Source organism: Magnolia sinica, chromosome 1 (genome assembly GCF_029962835.1).
Source record: "Magnolia sinica isolate HGM2019 chromosome 1, MsV1, whole genome shotgun sequence".
Lineage (NCBI taxonomy): Eukaryota > Viridiplantae > Streptophyta > Magnoliopsida > Magnoliales > Magnoliaceae > Magnolia > Magnolia sinica.
The window spans coordinates 14,127,546-14,148,354 of record NC_080573.1 but is presented as its reverse complement, the minus strand read 5'-3'; the positions used below and the strand labels follow the sequence as shown (position 1 = coordinate 14,148,354).

The window sequence follows — 20,809 nt, the reverse complement described above, 5'->3', positions numbered from 1 at the left end:
TCGACACGAAACTCGGGGGTTTTAAAGCCCTCCCCTGGCCGACTAGAGCCAAGGAGGCGTTTTCCGCATTCGGGACCCCCTTGCAAGTGTGGCCAGGCCCCTGCGCACGTGCGTCAGGCCTGGCCCGCTTTCTACGCACATGGACTATCGTCAGGTTCAAAATTTCCATCTATTTTATCTCTCATACCTCTTTTCCTAACCCTAACTCTAGATTGCGTTATTTCAATTTGTTTGCCCTTTTTTTTTCTAATCCTAGAGTTCTCTGAATTGAAACTAGTGAATCCCTTGGATTAGGGACTGATTGCCGTGCATGTGTGGATGAGTTTTACTTTCCTTTGAGTATCGTTTGGCTCATAATTTTTATTGATCCAGCCCTGACATGTGTAACAGATTCCCCTTGCTTGAATGTTTGAACTTTTACGAGGGATGTGAAATTTTTATGTGAATATTTCTGAATTAGTTTGATCTAAAGCCTGAGATCTTGCATATCATAGTTAATTTTCATGTCCTGCATCACCAAGAGGGGTGAGGAAATCAGTTTTTCATTTCCTCAGATTTCCTCATAAAAGGGTCATTTCCTCTCTCTAATAAACCTAAGAAATAGAGATTTCCACCATTTGCAGGGGACAACTGCCATTCCTCTACCATTGAACATTCCACATTTCCATTGAAACCACGTAGGCTAAAACAAACAGGTTGTGTAAGGATTCTTTTCCACAGTTTTCCTCGTATGTGAGTCATGTGACGTTTTCCTTTCTTCGACTACTTATTGGTTCCCACCAATCCAAACTGACCGAAAGATTATTCAAAGGTGGCACCCTCAACCTGTAGGTACCCTCAATTTGAATTTTCAAAGTCAGCTCTCTGGAACCCTGGCAAGGCAGGCTTTGGGGTTCTGATCAGAGATCAAACAAGTAGAGCTTTGAAGGTCTACTCAGGCCAAATAGGGGATACAGACTCCAATGAAGCTGAAGCCATGGCTTTTCACTTCGGTCTACATATTTTCAAAGCCTACTGCTCTAGGATTTTAATCATTAAGGCGATTCTATAGTTGTCATAAGTGGGTCGCGAAATTGGTATTCCATTGGTGGTTAGCAAACGTCATGGATAACATTTATGACCCATACTTTGATTTTGAGGGCTTATCTCACCAGTAATGATAAGCAGCGAACCTTTAATATGGACTGTCTGTAAGCAATCAGTCCCCCTAGAGGAGAAAGGGCCACTGTGTGTCCTTGTTTTCAGTTCTTGCTTATCAGGACCGTGCATCTGATGTAACTTCTGCTGGTGGGGCTATGGTCCTCGTGGAAAGAATGGAATAACATAACATTCAGTGAAAGAGCAGAAACACAGGATGCAATCTTTCAATGAAAAAGCTGATAATAGCTAAAGGGTCTCAAAGTATTTAAAGGGTGTGATAAGGATCAAATAGACGAAAGTTGGAGGGAATCCATATGTTTGTAGTGAGAGATGATTTCTCATTATATTAGAGCCAGGATGTATGTGTTTGTTTCATGCTTTCTTTTTATAAAATCTTAGTTGTCTTTCAAAACATTAACAATATCATACTTGCATTTCAAATAAATAAACAGATTTTTTTTAAAAGCGCTTGGAGTACATATACCCACAGAGAGCCGTTACAGTAGCAATGAATGAAGCAAGAATATGTAATGTATAAGCCAACAAAACTTTTAGTGAAATAACAAGATAACAGCATTACCCATTTTGAGGCTCTATAAAGTACACAGAAAGGCCTTCCACCTTCCCATACCAAACTTTTATTTCAGTGCCACCCCAATGATAGCTTCGATTGAATTGGAAGTCTTTTACCTGGCAAGACAAAAATGTATCTTTAATTCTAATTACCAAAACTAGGAAGAGGCATATGATGGTCTAACAAGGAATAAATATAGAACTGCACCTAAAGAAGTTATAGAAAAAAATGGGTTTATCAAACATTTAAGGGTTTTGTTTTTTAATAAGGGTCAACTGGTTCACCTATAGTACATGTACATGCATCAATCGACAATTCAATTAAGAATTACAATGATAGAATCAAAAATAGAATCCATATAATTAAGAAGATTTGAATGAACGTCTACAAGACTTTATTGATATGGAAGTGTGTCATAATTGATATGATCATACAAAATTAAATAACAGGTAGTATCATCTAGACTCTGAGAACCAAGAAACAAAGGGGGACAAATAAGTTTTGGATGTAAGTTCCGAATATATAATATTTGAACAGCACGACTTCAATGAGCATGGCAAGCAACAACAACTTGTAAACACATTGTCTCCAGAGTCCCACCACTAAAAGACAAGTGAATGGAATCTTACTAGTTTTTCAGAACATTATCAGACTTATAAGATAGTTATTTGTCCAGCTATGCTGTAAGGGCTAGAGTGTTGGGCAGTTAGAAGGCGACGTGAGTGAAGATGTGACTTTTGCAGAGACTAGGATGTTGACATGGATGCCCCGGAAGACTTGGAAGGATAGAATTAAGAATGAGTTCCTACAAAGCAGCCTAAGGAGCCATTTGGTTGCCGGCTAAGTTTTAGTCTCGGACTACTTGTACGAGTCTGACAACTTGCCCATGATTTGTCTAGTGTTTTTTGCAGGGAACATAGAAAATGATAACAACTTGTCCTCATTTTTTGCCCATTGTCAAGGACTTGTTGTTCCTCAAAAACTTTGGATTAATATCCCTGTTATAGTATAAGTTGACTCATTCAGTTATGCTACACATGCCCCATGTGCACAGGTGCCAATGTGCCAATGCCCATCTTCAAGTGCCACAAACATGACACAAAACCTTCAAGAGCCCTTCATATGCCACATATGCTAATTCCTACATGCACTACATGTGCCACGCGCCAACTACATCTTCAAGCGTCCTGCATGCATGTACCACAAACGCTGCTGTACATTTTCGAATGACACACATATACCAAGTTGTAAATGGGTACATGCCCCACGTGCTGGATAAACAACAAGAAAATAGTTAGTCCAACATAGCTAGGCCCAAACAACTTGTTCCAGATCAGCATGAGCCGTACTTGTCTGGGACTTGACCTTGCTTTCAACTGAACATCCCCTAAGAGTAGTCTCAATAAAGGACAAAAATTTATGGAGAAAAGGCTGACATGGTGGGGGGGCACACTCGGGGTGGGCAGCCCGCGAAACCCGTGTGATTTGGGGCCCATGTGAGGAGTGTAGCTCGTGTGAGGCGGAACCCATGTGATTTGGGGCCCACGAGGGGACGGAACCCATGGATTTGGGGCCCACAAGAAGGGTTCGGCCGAGGACCTAACCCATGAATGTGGAGCCTGGGCTATGAGATAAGGGGATTGATTCGCCATGCTCTATCAATTCAAGCTTTTAGAGCAAGTGATTAGTTGTCCTGCATCAGAATAAGTGGTGAAACATGATTCATAAACCCAACCCCAAATAGCTGGGACAAGACCATGATGATGTTGAACTAAATACAAAAGAAGAGATTCCCTCAAACAATCAAATGTATCTTACAAGACCTTGCGTGAACCTTCATCACTTCCATTTTGCCTAATGTGTTGTATATTCCATAATCAAGTTATTCTGGAATATTATAGATGCAAACTTGGCTTCGGTTATCAAAGGCTGACTCTATAATGTGTCTGTGATGTAAATGCACCTAATATACACACACATTACACAGTTCAGTTTATTCAGAAAGTTCCATAGTTTGGTTTATAGTTGCACAAAGCACTAAGGTAACCAGCAAGGGATTTGGGTGTGGTAGACAGGAAGTGTCTGTTTCAAAATGATAGCAAGTATGAGGTACTGATGCAGGAGCAGAAGTTGGAGCCTGTCTGAACTGTGATTCGACAAAGGAGCAGTACCTAGTCAGAAATATAATTGCAAGAAGCGTGAAGTAAAGTGGCAATAAATTCAGGGGCGAGAGCGGGGATGCACCTGTTTCAAAATCTTAGCAGCTATAAAGTTAAACAGCTAGGAAGCAGAAGTGGCAACATGAGTATGAAGCATGCTTCGAAGCAGGACCACACCTAGTTGGAAGAATCATACAACTAGAAGGTTCGTGAAACTCTAGAAGGTTCGTGAAACTAAGAACCACATAATTGACTAATCCAGTTGAACCAAGTTTCCGGTAAGGAATGGCCTTAAAAGCATTGTCATGGGTGATCATCTTCGAGGCTTGTACTTGCCCTCAGAATGACACCCACACAACCTTCCACAAATGGACACACTAAGCACCCAACCCCGAATAAGGTGCTTCTTTGCACCAACCTCAGATATTTAGAAAACAATATGAAGAAACTGATTTTCCAGAATAAAGATTTCTCACCCCGCAAATGGGAAAATCATAAGTAGAAACCTAAAACTAATTAGTAATTGAGAAGAATTATTTTTTTACTCATTCAACCCATAGGATCATTAAGGGAAGAAAAGAAAAAATGAAAAAGCAAAAAAAAAAAAATTGAAAAAGAAAAGAAAGAAAGAAGATATTAATGCCCATTTTTCATAAAAACATTTTTAAATGGAACAGGGTTTTTCGAAAGATGAACAAATTACTTTTAATTCCTGCAAGTAAAACCTGGCACATAAAGGGCAAGAAAAGAATGTGTATTTTCTTATGAAAATTGGGTCCTTCCCATGATTGTATCAAATTTCTTTGGCTGGTGGAAATATGACATGCTCCAGACTCATTCTAATGAGTTCCACTATACCAACTCAATGTACCTAAACAATAGATTGGCAACCTGCAGGACCATAGTGCTACCAAAGTCACAACTCGCTATTTGCCTTCAACTCTCAGACTGAAAAGAGTCCCAGCTCCTAAGACTGTATAAAAAGTGCCAATCAATAATGAATGGCATAGTGTACCCAGTACACTTGTAATAACTAATAAGGACAGCAAGCAATCCAGCTGTCATTCTCAACTGCCCATGCATGTGAGTAACACACGTCACCCGAAAAGGATGTTACCATCAACATGGCCCAGTGACCAATGAGAAGCAACAAAATTACAATTCAAGGAACAACTGCCTTCATCTGAAATCATATTAAAGTTTTGCCCCTGGTTTCATGAAAATCAACTTGAAAGTTAGAGAAATTCCACAGACTGTTTCATGTAATTTGAATGGAAGAGCTTGTAGTCTGATGTAGTAATATATTTAGACACTATGACAATTGGACCATCGAGAAAATACTAATGTTGCAGTTAGAGAAATTCCACACTGTTTCATGTAATTTGAATGGAAGAGCTTGTAGTCTGATGTGATAATATATCTAGACACTGACAATCGGACCATCGGGAAAATACTAATGTTGCAGTTAGTATGTTTTCTTCAAGAGATGGAAGGACATTTCTCATGTAAAGAAACATATAAACATATCCAAGCAACCAAGTAACATGCATGTTCGGAATGCTATGAAGCAAAAACAATTGGATGCTTACATTGCTAAGGTTCATACAATCATACTTCGGAAGAATAATCTCAACATTGTGACCCAAGTCTTGAACAGCACGAGAAAGACTTGTCACAACATCTCCTAGACCTCCCACCTGCAATACAGTTGGTAATGGTACGGTTAATGATCGTGACAGAGACTTTCCAGGCCTTAAAATATCTGAAATGCTCCTGAAAAGCATCCACGGTATTTGAATATAGTATGTTTAGACAATAAAGTTGAACTCCGAAGAATTACAACAAAGCAAGATAATTAATCACACAAGAATATTAATGTAGCTAAAAAATAATTTAGAAGCAAGGGAGATAAAATGCAGAATGTCATACCATGTAAGCTGGAACTAGTTCGATTAGGAGTTATACTACACCTAAGGTGTAGAATGAGTAGAGATGTAGTTAGCATGCTTTTTTGAAGAAACTACAAAATAACATACAGGTATTTACTACACGTTTGTACATATAGACTTTTGCCAATCCATTGTGGCATGTACAAGTCAACCCATGTAAATGAGATCATATGTGCCAATGTGACACATGGTCTATGGGCCCCACGATGTGATATGCTGTTCCAAAACTCAGGTTTGTCCACTCAGCAAGTAGGCCAAAATGACAGTTTAGAAAACTTACCATGTTTTCTTTAGCCACCATTGCATCATAAATGGACTACCCAGTCAGTGAAGTGGCCTGATTTTTGGGATATGCCATCTACGCTGCCTGACCCACCCAATGGACAGGTTGGATCTCAAACCTCTATGCTGCATTGGCATGTGTAGTGGTGTGTTAGATGGACTGCCTCACACAAGCATATGGGATTAGCAAATGTCTACGTATAATAGAGAAGTTAGTCTTTGCTGTTCTGATTCTAAAACATCAATTTCCACGAATATCTAGATCCCAAAATGAATGATAATCATGAAAAATGCAAAACTAGAGGGAAAAGAGGACTTGACAATGTAGTGACGGTAATCAATACAAAAGCTACAGAAGGTCCCAAAGCAAGAGAAATAGCAGACAAGAATTACTGCACGGCCAGCACAATTAGGAGATTCCAACTCCTGACAGGTACATCAACCAGCCTGAACATGAACTATTGATTAAATAGAAGTGAACTTCAACAGACAATGGTATCTCTGTCTAGATTTCTTTTTTTATTGTTTTAACCAATAAATCTACCTCCAGATATTTGGGGTCTTAATCGAATAAAATGTTAGAATTACTTCTAGTGAAGCTCATGTGTTTGTTAGCATTACCTTTGTGATCCAGGCCATCCAATCATTTGACGGAGACCCAACTTAGTCATTATTGATGGCTAATTGTACTGTCACGCCCATCAAGAGTTCTGATCGCAGATCAGGCTCTCCCAATGGTCCAGACATCATCTCAGGCCCATCCAACTGTTCAGATTGAAGATAAGCCCTATCTAAACATACAGAATACAAGATCTGGACCACATCAAGGGTGAAGATTCAGTCAATTGAGGTTCTAGACTAGATTAAGGTCTTCCATGACAGATTAGGGTGAATTCAGTGTTCAAAGTATCAATATTGTTACATGTATCGATGACTGGGGACACAGAAACATGGATCAATATTGCTGATACTATCATTGATACTTGGAAACGTTGGGGAAAAGGTGGAAGTTTTCAATGAAACTTCAGGAGATACTAAAGACACATGTTTACACATTCAAGAATCAAAATATTGCATATATATATATATATATGAGAAAAGGTACCATGCCCTCGACCATACCTTTCCATGAGGTCGAGTGCTGGCAACACACTAGGGGTTGGATGTTGAAAATTCCAAACCAACGGTGAGATTTTATAGGATGAGTGGAGAAACAAAACCGATGAAACCGGTTATTAAAATACAACTCTGTGTATTTCCTGCAAAAGCCTTTAGCATGAAGGTACTACTGCTCTAGAAACCTAGGTGGGGCCTACCGTGGGATTTTTTTGAGAAATTCACCCCGTCCACCTGTTTTTTCATATCATTTAGGGGTTGAGCCTAAAATTGAACCAAATTCAAGTCTCAAGTTGATCATATGACAGGAAACAGTGGGAATAATGATTTCAACCATTGAAATCTTGCTAGGCCCCACGGTGATGTTTATTTGTCATCCAATCTGTTCATAAGATCATACAGACATGGATGAAGAGAAAAACAAATATAAGCTTGATCCAAAACTTCCGTGGCCCCCAAGAATTTTTCAACAGTAGACGTTCAATTCAACTGTTTCATGTGGTGTGGTCCATTTGAACATTCTATATGATTAATTTTCGGGCTCAAGCCCTAAAATTATATGGTAAAATGGATTGACGGAGCGGATCAGATACATAAATCATGGTGGACCTCACAGAGTTTACTCAGTATGCTAAGGGTAGTGAGTTACTCACTGCGGAATCTGCTTCCCGTCAAATAGGCCCGTTCCGGAAACGGATTGGCTACTCCCTGCCACCAGCCAATGGCAGATGGTCGGTGCATTGTGGGCCCCACAATGATGTATGTGTTTCATCCATGCCATCCATCTATTTTTCTAGATCATTTTCAGGTATGAGACCAAAAATAAGGTATATCCCAATCTCAAGTGGACCACATTACAGGAAACAGTGTTGAATGAACGTCGACCATTGAAAACTTTTTGGAAGCCAAAAAAGTTTTGGATCAAGATGATATTTGTTTTTTCACATCATCTATGTCTGTATGACCTAATCAACACATTGGATGTCAAATAAACAGTACAGTGGGCCTTAGGAGGATTTTAATGGTGGATATCCAATCACTATTGTTTTCCTGTGGTGTGATCCACCTGAGATTTATATCCCTTTCATTTTTGGGACAAGGTCATAACATGATATGTAAAAATGGATGAACGACATGGATGAAACACATACATTATGGTGGGGCCAATAGGGCACCGACCACCACCACCGGGCTAGTGGCAGGGGGAGTAGCCAATCCGTTTCTGCCCGTTCCACGCTAACGCAAAAGAAAGAGGATGCAATCCCCCGCCCGGACGGTAATCCCCGTGATGTAAGTGTTTTATCCTCATCGTTCATTGCTTTTCTCAAATCATTTTAAGGTATGATCCTAAAAATGAAGCAGGTCCACAACTCTAGTCGACCACACCAAAGGAAGTTGCAGTGATAATGACACCCACCGTTGAAACCTTTCTAAGGGCCACCATGATGTTTTTTTTTACCATCCAACCTATTCGAAAGGTCATGTAGATGTGGATGAAGTGAAAACACAAATATCATATTGATCTGAAACTTCTCCATCTCACAAGAAGTTTTTAATGGTGGACGTTCAATCCCTAACTTGTGGTCCACTTGATCCTTGGACCTGACTCATTTTTTGGATTATAGCTTAAAATGATATGAGAAAAATGACGAACGATGTGGATAAACACTCACATCACAATGGGCCCCACAGAGCCCTACCCGGACGGATTACCATTCGGGCGGGGTAGGACGCAATCCCTGTCCACCTCCATTACCATGCTTTGAGGAGCTTCTCCCAGGAGAAATCCTCAACTGCCCTTTGGTTTTAATTCACGTGGTTCGATCTTTAAAATCCATGTCATCTATCCGTTTTACCAGCTCATTTTAGGACAGAGTTCAAAATTGAAGCATATCAAAGATAGCTCAAGTGGACCACACCACAAGAAACAGTAGGGATAATGCCTCCACGGTTAAAGCCTTTCTAGGAGTGGGGGCCATCTTGATGGATGTATTATATATTCCATTCGTTAGTACTATTCATTTTAGGTGATGAGTTTAAAAATGTAGTTCCAAATTCTAAGTGGAACACACTACAGGAAACGGTAGGGATTCAACGCCCACCATTAAAAACTTCTTGTATGCAACAAAATTTTCGGATCGAGTTGATATTTGATTTTAATGGTGGATGACAAATAAACATCACTATGGGGCCTAGCAAGGTTTCAATGGTTGAAATCATTATTTCCACTGTTTCCTGTGATATGATCAACTTGAGATTTGGATTTGGTTCAATTTTAGGCTCAACTCCTTAAATGATCTGGAAAAACGGATGGACGGGTTTCTCAAAAAACCCCACGGTAGGCCCCACCTAGGTTTCTATGGCAGGACCTTCATGCGGGAGGCTTTCATAGGAAATATACGTGAGAGAGCCGGTTTCACTAGTTTTGTTTCTCCACTCCTATAAAATCTCACCTTTCTCCCTATAAAATCTCACCGTTCTTTTGAAACTTTCACCATCAGACCGCTAGCATAGTGCCAGCACTCGACCTCATGGAAAGGCAACATGCGGTCGAGCACATAGTACCTTTTCCCTACACACACACACACACACAACACAACACAACACAACAAGTGTCCATTTTATAGGGGTCTAAACCATGTGTTGTTGGACAAAAGCAATACAATTATGTCCAAAATGAGTTTATATCATTCAAATACCATACAGTGCAAGTAATAAAAAATAAAATAAAAATAAAAAATCATTCTCGATTTGAGGGGTAAAAGCGGAGAAAATTAGGATTTCCCCAATTTCCTCCATTCACCCACTCAAATTTGATTTATTTGCCACAAATCCATATCAATGCATGAGAATCATAGAAAGACATTGCAATCCATTCTAACATTGGAAGAAAAAAAAAATGAAGTTTCTATGGATATCTCTGCTTCAAGTTAAGATTTCTCCCCAAATCCAAGCTTTAACTAATCAAAAAACAAAAAGAAGTGGTTGAAATCACCTGAGAACAGAGATCCCACCAAAACAATGATTTTTTTCCAATTTTCTAGCATTTTACGGAAGTATCCTTGGCATCAGTGATATTATCATTGGTATCGGTGCCATCCACATCATTTCAGGCCTTCCCCTTTGGAACCTTCAACTTGAACCAACTCACTTCTAACCAGTGCAATTCTTGGTCTCCGCAGCAAATGGCCAAATTATCTAAGTCTACTTTCCCCCATCTTATTACTTATTGGTGTTACTCCCAAGTTCCCTCAAATGCATTCATTTCTAATTCTATCCTTCATCATCTTTCCACTCATCCATCTCAGCGACACTCAGACTATGAACATGTTGTTGGTTGACTGCCCAACATCATGTCCCACAAAGCATGGATGGTCTTATAGTTATCCTATAAAACCACAACTTCAGATTGATTAGTATGTGGCGATCACATAAAACTTCAAAGGCACACATCCACTTCGCCCACCCAGCTCTAATTATATGATAAATATCTGTCCCAATCTCTAAGCTCCCATGAATTATCGACCCAAGATATCAAAAATGGTAATTTTAGGATACTTCTCGGTTAGCAATATTAACTAATTCCTCATCTCCACTCCTATTGTTACTAAAATTGCATTCCATATGCTCTGTTTAGTCTGACTATCTTTTAAACCTTTACATTCCGATGCATCCTTCCATAGTTCTAGCTTTTTGTTTACCCCTCCCTCGTCTCGTCGATCAAAACTATGTCATCTGCACTCCAAATACACTACAGGACCTCTTCCTGGAAAGCCTAATTAACTCATCCACAACCAATGCGAACATATACAGACTCAATGCCGACCCCTAGTGTAAGCCTAAAGAATTTGGAAATTCACTTGTCTCCACTAATCGTCCTCACATTTATTACAACTCCATTGTACGTATCCATAATTATGTCAATATATCCTCTTGAGGTTCCTTCTTTCCCAACATCCACTAGATTATCTCTCTAGGTTCCTTATCGTATGCTCTCTTTAAGTCAACATGGAGATCCTTCCTCCTTCCCCTATATTTCTCCATGCAGTTGTTTAAGTAGGAAAGTAGCCTTAATGGTTGACGTTCCTGGTACAAGTAAAATTATGTTTTGATACATTTCTTCTGATGCCTTAATCTTTACTCAATTGCTCTTTCCCAAAGTTTCTTAATATGACTCATAAGTTTAATCCCACGATATCAATGCAGCTTTGTACATCTCCTTATTCTTACATATAGGTACCATAGTGCTCTTCTTCCATTCGCCTAGCATTTTTTTTTATCTTACAATCTTATTGAACAACTTTGTCAATCAATACAAATCACTATCTTTGTGCAGTTCCAAACCCTAGTTGGTATACCATTTTTTCTTAGGGCATTTCCTATCATGTCTTCATCTTTCAAAGCTTAGTTCACTTTCGATATCATAATCCTATGAAAGTATCTATGGTCTCCAACCTCATATGAGTTTGCGATTCCTTCTATCCTCAAAGTGGTTGTCATTAAACAATTTATGGAAATAGCTTCTCCACCTTTCATTGATCTCATTGTCACTAACCAATGCCCTTAGGTCATTACTCTTAATGCATCTCACATGATCTAGGCCCTACCCTACTACTGTCATTTTTACAAGTTTGAAGACATCTTTTTCACCTTCTCTTGTCCCAATGTGTTGTACAAATCATCATAAGCCTTAAGTTAACCCTCCGTTACTACCTTCTTAGCGTTCTTTTTGCTGTTTCTATATTCTTATGAGTTTTCCTAATTCCCAATTTCCTTACTAGACCTTGAAACATGGCCATTTCTTGCCAAAGGACTTTCAACCTCATCATTCCACCACAATTTTCCTTATATAAGTGGTTTGTCCCTCTATATACTCAAAATTTCTTTTGCCACTTTCCTAACGTACTCGACCAACTTATTTCATATTAGTTTAGCTTCTTCCTAACACCCCACTTTCTTTCTTTCATTAATTTATTAATAAATAACACTCGTATAAACTTCACCACCTCAATCTCAACCCACCACTTAGTTATCCTTGCACCACACCAAGCTGTCATTTTCATCTTTTAAGGACCAACATAGATGCAGACAATCCAAAAGAGCAACGTACTCCTCAACCTTGTCATCCCGAAGATACCGACAACAAGGCAAAGACAGCACCACCAATCCACAGCAATATCGTAGCACTTATTGACCATGACATCCAATCCGGGGCAATGCGAGCAATCTTCGGGTTCCTGATATGAAGAAGCATATCACTCCTCCAAATATCTTCCCAAAAGTAGATCTTTCCCCTGTTTCCCAATGAGAATGCCACGCCCTCTTTGAAGTCAGCCCTCACATTATATATACCTTTCCAAACCCCCAATGCCTTGTATAAAGAGGACTTCCTAGTCCACCATCCCCCTGCCATGCATCCATACTTGCTTACAATGACCTTTCTCCAAAGAGCCTCACTCTCCACCCCAAACTGCCACCACCATTTTCCCCAACAGAGCCAAATTTGTAGTGTCCAAAGATCAGATGTTAGCACCACTTTCATCATAGGGCTTGCAAACCTCATACCACTCAAGCAGATGGAATCTTTTCTTTTCAACTGAGTCACCCCACCAAAAATCGCGTCTAAGCTTCTCTAAATGACGAAGTACTGCTTTTAGGCATCTATAGAGCGACATGAAATATAGAGGCTTATTGAATAAAGTTGCCTTAATGAGGGTAATCCACTCACAAAGAGACAGATACCATCCACCAAGAGACAGATAGCGTCCCTTTCAGCCCACTAGCTTCCTCTCGAATCTTTCCACCACTCTATCCCAAAGGTGCTTGGCCGGTTTGCCAATACATAGAAGGAACCCCAGCTAAAATGCCGGAAAAGTCCCTGCCTTATAACCAACAGGCTCCGCCAAGTGCTCAGTTTCTTCTTTTTCCATGTGCTCTTTTTAAAGTGTGTTTCCTAGAGTTCAATCATATGCCATGGTAAAATCAAGGATGGCATCCCCCATCCCATATCTTCTACCAAAACCAAGTCCTTCATGTACCCTTTCATATCCTCTACTATCTTTTTGCTAGAGTTCAATCATATGCCATGGTAAAATCAAGGATGGCATCCCCCATCCCATATCTTCTACCAAAACCAAGTCCTTCATGTACCCTTTCATATCCTCTACTATCTTTTCCCAATTCCCGAATAAACACAAGTCTCCTCCTACAAACATCCTATCTCCATTTGGGATTCCTTGCATTAGTCCGACCATGTCCTCCCAGAATGTCTCTTAATTCTATCCTCTAACCCTACCTGTGGCACATGTGCCCTAATGACATTCATTATCTCCTCTCCCAACACACGATTAATAAAAAGCCTATTACTTCATTGACAACTACGACTTTATCCTTTAAATCTTTGTCTACTACTACAACATTTCTACTATTGTCCCTTAAATATTCCAATACAATTAAACTAATAATATTTGATAATATAGTCTAATTATTTATTATGAAAAAACCCAACAATAAGTTATGGTAAGAACCTAAAAATCAATTACTCATATGTAATAACATATCCTAAAAATAAAAGGAACAACAAGTGGGTATAAAAAAGTTACTTCGTTTTGTGAAGACAAACAAGTGTTGACATGCATAAGAAAATGCGTCATGTCCTTGTGGCATAGAACACATCTTATGAATGTATGAAACATTACAAGGGTATCACATAAAGGTTAAAAGTATAACTATGCATGTATATGTGGATAAATGGATAGAGATAGATCTCATCATAGATAGATATAGTAGGAAAAGGTTGAAAAGTACACATGCAAATTGTAGGATGAGGCTGTACATTCAGACTTCTGAAAAAAAGGAGTGACGACTAAACTGACCTTTGCAATGGGTGCCATTTCAACGGCAACATGCACAATATGCATTGGCGGCGTCTTGTTGACTCCTCCAACCACAGGAATGTGGTAGTCCATCCCATTTTTGTTGTCGTAAATTCCACCATCTTCCTTCTCAGAGAAAACAAAATCCATCATGTACGCATCCAATGGAACCTTGACTGAAAAAATGGACAAGAGCATCATTTAGCACATGTAAGATAAGAAACCATATAGAAATATATGGCATGACGAAATTAACAAATGAAAATGGCTATCCTACAATTATGATGCCAAAAATGCTTTAACATGGTTCACTTTAACTTGAATTGCAGCCATAATATCATATAAAGCTTTCTCACATAAAGAATCCTGACACAGCTAAGGAGATTAAAGATATGCCACTATAGATATATACACCATGGGAAGAAGAATACATTTACAGCACACGATGAGCAATGAAACAAATAAATGATGTTAATATACAGAAACTGCAGAGAAAAACACTACGAAAAGCAAGAATCAAAACTTGGAAAAGCATAATTGCCAGGTCAAATGGGATGCCATTCCTTTCATATCAAAACTTACAATGACTTAGATGGTTCCATCTTTACTTCACGATAAAATTCAAATGTTCAACATTTATTCCAAGAGTAAACTTCAGAAATTTGGACAACCTTAGAAACCATAACCATCATGGAAAAAATAAAACAGATCTTTTTTAAGGAAATGCCAAAGCAACATCCTAATATTCAATTAACTTAGACTGCACCAAGATTTTACTAGAATATGAGGCCTGAAGAACCTCTAAGAAACTACAGTACTTCCTTTCCGATACTTTGTTTTGTTTTGGCGTATATGTAAAGGTGCATCAAGGTCCAGAAATGTTTCCCCGAGAAACAGCAAAGATTGTTGGCGGGAGATTCTAACCCACTGTCCTATCTCATAATTTCACTTTTCATACCAAGTTGTGCTTTGATCATCTTATGGAACAACCTAAAAATATGAAAACTTTATCCCTACTCATAAGGTAAATAGGATTTTATTTTTTTTTTAATTGGTAGACACCAATATAAGGGACACTACTTTTATTTTTAGAGGTAACGGAAAATTTTATTAGAAAGCACCAAAATGACACAAAAAATACAAGCCTAAAAAGGAAAAGAACAATCTTTCAAAACATCCATACAGGAAGCCCATTCCATAACATAGATAGAGCATCGCTCTTCTAATAACCCATTCCACGTTATTGCATCTGTTTTGAAAGCATCGCTCATTCCTTTCATCCCATAAGGCCCTAAGCCCAGCCAACAAACATAATCTCCAAAGAGCCTGATCCTGCTTCTGGAAATACACTCGTTGCCAAGCCAAAAACAACCCTCCAACTGAGCACGACATTGTCCAATTGATGTTAAAACTCGTTACAAAGCCACACATACCCATAATGGATAAATAGGTGATCGACCGATTCGGCGTCTGTCATGCACTGATGCACATCAGACAAACATTAGGAATCAGGAATCGCCATCGATCATTTCTGAAGATTGTCCACTGTCAAGACTATTTTCTCTGCCAAACTAGCCATCTGAATGCCGCTACCTTTGGAGAGGCCCCATAAAACCACACGCACCTCGTATTCACAGTATCGCTGTCCCTCCTTTAGGCTTGAAGGGAGAAACAAAAGGACTGGACCAACTTCAGTATGACAACAATGAATAGCAAATCCATTTTTTATTCAAACTAACAGGAAGTAAACTTCAATAATACTTTGAAACCTCACACATTTAGCACGCATAAATTGTGCAGCACCAATAAATCTCTGATAACCTTTTTTTTTTTTTTTTGGAAAGATAACGAGATATATATTAAATAGAGAAAAAGTACAGGAAAAAAACAGGAAACAAATTTCCGCTGAGAAGGCGGAAAGAAACTAAACTCCTAGAAAAAGAAAATCAAAATCCGAACAGCCCATTCTATCAGCAAACGCTTAGCTTTGTAAGCTACCACGACCGCAGAATTAGAATCATTCCTGAAACATCTACCATTTCTTTCTTCCCAAACGGACCACCAGATTGCAAGAATCACCATTCTCCATATTTGGGTCTTGTTTTTTTCCTATCCTAATCCCGTGCCAAGCTTTCAGAAGGAGGTCCGCTGATTCCAGAAGGCACCAATTAATGCTGAAGCGAGAAGTAAAATCTGCCCAAATGCTTGCAATAAACGGACAATGGACGAGAAGGTTATCGACCAATTCTTCTTCCCCCATGCAACATAAACAGATATTAGTTAAGACCATCCCTCTTTTCCTCAAATTGTCAATCGTCAGAATTTTCTTTTTTCCAACCAGTCACCCAAAAGCCACTATCTTAGGAGGGGCCGAGTACTTCCAAATAGGGTGAGAGGGGTTATCTTCTGAAGGCCTGTGGTAAGAATGGATCAGCTTATAGCACGATTTGACTGTAAAGATGGATGATTTGTCCAATCTCCATAAGATCCTATCTGCATTCAACTGATTTGGATCAGATTTATAGATGTGGTCCAGCAGAAGCCCGAATTCGGTTATCTCCCAGTCCTCAAGATTCCTTCTGCACAGCTGATTCCAGTCTGTCTTCCCGTCCGTAACCGAATAGCAATCGGCTACAAAAATGTCTTGATTCGGGGTCAGTCGAAATATGTTCGGAAATCTATCTTTAAGGGGCGTTTCTCCCAACCAAGAATCTTTCCAAATTTGGATTCTATCTCCCTTGCCAAGCTCAAACCCAACACCTTTGATAACCTCTTTTTTCAAATGGAGAATACCCCTCCAAATAGCCGAGGCCCGGTATGAGGAAGAGTCTTTTGTCCACCAGCCACCTGCTGAGGTACCGTACTTGCTTTTGATGATCTTGTTCCAAAGATTTCCATCTTCCGTTCCTAATCTCCAAGTCCACTTTCTTAACAGAGCCCGATTCATCATCTTTAAATCTTTTATACCAGCTCCCCCTTCTTGTATATGCTTACAAACCTGATTCCAATCAACAAGGTGAAATCTCTTCTTATCCTCCTTTCCATGCCATAGGAAGTCACGTCTAAGTTTGTCTAAGGAGACCAAAACTGAGACCGAACACCCATACAAGGACATAAAATACAGAGGTAAGTTGAAAGGGCAGCCTTGATGAGGGTTAAGTGGCCTCTAAGCGAGAGATAGCGGCATTTCCATCTAGCAAGATATTTCTCGAACCTATGAATGACTATCCCATAAAGACTTTGGAGGCAGACCAATGCACAATGGAAGACCAACGTAAGTAGTCGGGAAGGAAGCCGAAGAGCAACCGAAAAGACCCACAAACTCACTGACCTCTTCTTTCTCTATGTTGACCCCAAACAGCTTAGACTTTGCCATATTAACTCTCAAGCCAAACACGACCTCAAAGCAACATACCGTTGTGCGTAAATTATACACCTTGTCCAGATTAGCGTCAGACAAAATCAGGATGTTGTCCGCAAACTGCACATGAGTTATCAAAGTTTGCATACCTTTCACACGAATGCCGTTTAGAATACCTGCATCTTGACCTTTGTGTAACATCCTGGATAGGGCTTCTCCTACTATGAGAAAAAGGAAAGGGGATAAAGGTAAAGGGTCACCTTGCCTTAATCCTCTTGAACTTCTGAAAAAACCTTTCGGGGATCCATTCAGAAAAACGGAGAAATTTGCTGAACCGATACACTCGCCTATCCACCTTCTCCATTTATCACAAAAACCCATCTGCTTCAACATATATTGCAAGAAACCCCAGTCCACATGATCATAGGCCTTTTCGATGTCCAAACTACAGAAAATGCTTTTCAACCCGGATATATGGGTGGAATGCAGACATTCATTTGCAATAAGTGCACAGTCAATTATCTGTCTACCCGGGATAAACGCACACTGATTAGAGGAAATGATCAAACCTATAACCTTCTTCAAACGAGAGGCCAAAACTTTCGCCAGAATTTTATAAGGACCCCCTATCAAACTAAGCGGTCTGAACTTGCCGAAGGCAGCCGCACCCGAAAATTTAGGGATTAAAGCAATAAAAGAAGCCCCAAGACCTTTAGATAATCTCCCTCTTTCATGAAATTCCTTGAAGAAGTCCATGACATCCTCTTGAATAATCTCCCAAAAATTCTGGAAAAATAGGATAGGTTACCCATCTGGACCAGGAGCCTTATCCCCACCTAAAGAACCGACTGCCATTTTTACTTCTTCGACAAAGAAAGGGGCTTCAAGGATAGAAACATCAACTTCAAAAATTTTGTCTACCTGTAGGTGATCCAGACGAGGTCTGTCCCAAGCTCTGTTTTGAAGCAGGCATTTGAAATAGGAAACAACCTCACCCACAATTATATCTTTCTCTTCAATTAGTATATCATTAACGATGATACTGATGATCTTGTTTGCTCTAGCATGCATACTGGCTATGGAGTGAAAATATTTTGTGCTCGTCCCCTTCTTTTAACCATTTCGTACGAGATTTTTGCTTCCAAGAGATCTCCTTTTGGAGAATTCTATTGGATAGAGTTTGAATGAGTTGAATTCTCCTGGCTAGAGTGGCGGACGACATTAGGCTATCTTCTGCATGGGCATCTAGCAGAAGCAGCTCAAAAAGAATTGAATCCATTTCTGCTTCCTCGTTGCACTATACCGATTGATGACACTGCTTTAATTTTTCTTTCAAGAGTCTAAGTTTGGAGCAGAGCCTGTAACCTGCAAAGCCTTTTACCTGAAAAGCAGCCCACCAATCAGAGATCATCTTATGAAAACCCGAAATTTTAAACCATGAAATGTCGAACCGAAAAGGTTTCGGACCCCAATTAGACTCCTCGATTGAGAGAAGCACAGGCCAATGGTCAGAGGTAGTTCTCGGAAGAACTGACTGAGATATAGCGGGGAATAGATCCAACCATTCAGGAGAAACTAAAAATCTATCCAATCTAGATATAATTGGATTCAACCTCCCATTGGTCCAAGTATATCTGGAGCCGAGCAAGGGGAGATCCACCAGATTATGACCATCGATCCAGGAGGAAAAAGCTCTCATCGCTGAATTGACTCTGGTTCTGTTAGATTTTTCTTCTGCAAATATGATCACATTGAAGTCTCCAACAAAACAGCAAGGGCCCACAAACCTCAGTCTAACCTCGTTTAATTCGTTCCAAAAATCCTTTCTGAGAGCTTCAGTGGATGGACCATACACAAAGCAAATAAGAAAAGAAGAGCCGAAAGAAGTATCCTACAGAATTGCCAAAACTAAAAATTTCCCAACCCAGTTATTTTGAAGCGCCCATAGAGAGGATTTCCAAGCTAACAGAATCCCGCCCACACTACTCACTGCATCGAGGGTGACCCATCTAGCATCCTTTGCCTTCCAAACCGTCCCCATCAGACAATCGTCGATCTTTTGCACCTTTGTTTCCTAAAGGCAGATAATTTGAGGATTGCATCTCCCGCAGGAATTCTTTATTAGTCTTCTTTTCTGTTTTGATCCCACGCCCCTAACATTCCAAGATATAATCTTCATTTGGAAACAGAGCTGCCCCGATAACCCTAGCGCCCTCCCTTAAAGCTGAGACCAGCAGACATTCCCGAACTCATCGCTAAACGCTGAAGTTCTCTGTTGCTACATGATTTGGATAGAAGTTTTCTGGGAGATTTCGTTGTAGAAAGAGGCCTTCCTCAAGCTTCAACACATTGAAATAAGGCCATATAGTCTTCCTGGCAATCCCCAAAAGACATTCCTAAGGATCTCCCTACGTGTCCCATAGCATCTCTGATCCACTTCTTCTTCTGAATCATATCGATAATTTTGGCCGTCTTCTTCATCTTCCATCTTCTTTTCAAGAATGCTATCCTGATGAGCTGATTTTCCAATTCTAACTTGTAACGGCTCTGCCTCAATGATTCCTTCTCCCAAATCGTCCTGGAACAGCGATACAAGGTTCTGATTTGACCATCTACAGGAGGAAGGGATAGGAGTAGATGGGTGAGAGTCAGGAGAAGACGGGATCTCCAACCACAAGTAAGAAGCATCGTCGCCTGTGCTCCCCAGAGAAGATGAGTCGAAAGGGACGACTTCATTGCTAAAAGTCACCTGATCGACCATTGACTCTCTCAATTGATTGGCTTGGATGAGAAGAGGTAAACTTCCAGGAAATTTTGGGGAGTTCGGGAAATCTTTCATGGCGCGAGGCTTTGGGATTTGATTCTAATTATATGTGATGGCTTGGAGTAATGGAAGGTTAAGATCGAGGGGATAGAGAGATAAGGGAGTCGAGACGTCTGAGGTAGCCATCATCTGTGTCTGGGCTCAAGGTTGCCAGAATAGGCTATTCGGGAGCTTGGTTCAAGGTAAGGAGCTTTCCCAAGCTGTCGCTATTGTCCCCAAAAACAACACGTGATGCGTCATGGAGGCTCGGAGTGTGCGTTGCAGTTACCGATGACATGATTGCCCTACGTAGCTCGATCACCGCCCTGCGAATAGATGATTCATCGATACGAGAATCGTCGACCTCGGGGTTCGGGACTCTTTCCTCTGAGAAGTTGCCACATGTCTCTCAGTAAACTTGCCCACTGACGCTCACATTACTCACTACAGCTGGAGCGATTGGAAAGTGGTTTGGTACTCCCCTTGAGCACCAAAAGCGTGCATCATCTTCTTCCACTGCCCCAGAGATACTCGTTGAAGGGGGAGGAGG

The 20,809-nt window shown here is 40.1% G+C and overlaps 1 protein-coding gene across 1 annotated transcript in view; it reads right to left on the bottom strand.

The window, feature by feature from the left end:
* LOC131240560 (starch synthase 3, chloroplastic/amyloplastic) overlaps nt 1-20,809 on the bottom strand; it is a 70,758-nt gene that overhangs the window by 33,165 nt on the left and 16,784 nt on the right. The window contains exons 6-8 of the mRNA XM_058238854.1: nt 14,096-14,271; nt 5,463-5,570; nt 1,721-1,830 (exon numbers count right to left, since the gene is read on the bottom strand). Coding sequence (XP_058094837.1) covers nt 1,721-1,830; nt 5,463-5,570; nt 14,096-14,271 — 394 coding nt within the window. The remainder of the gene's footprint in view (nt 1-1,720; nt 1,831-5,462; nt 5,571-14,095; nt 14,272-20,809) is intronic.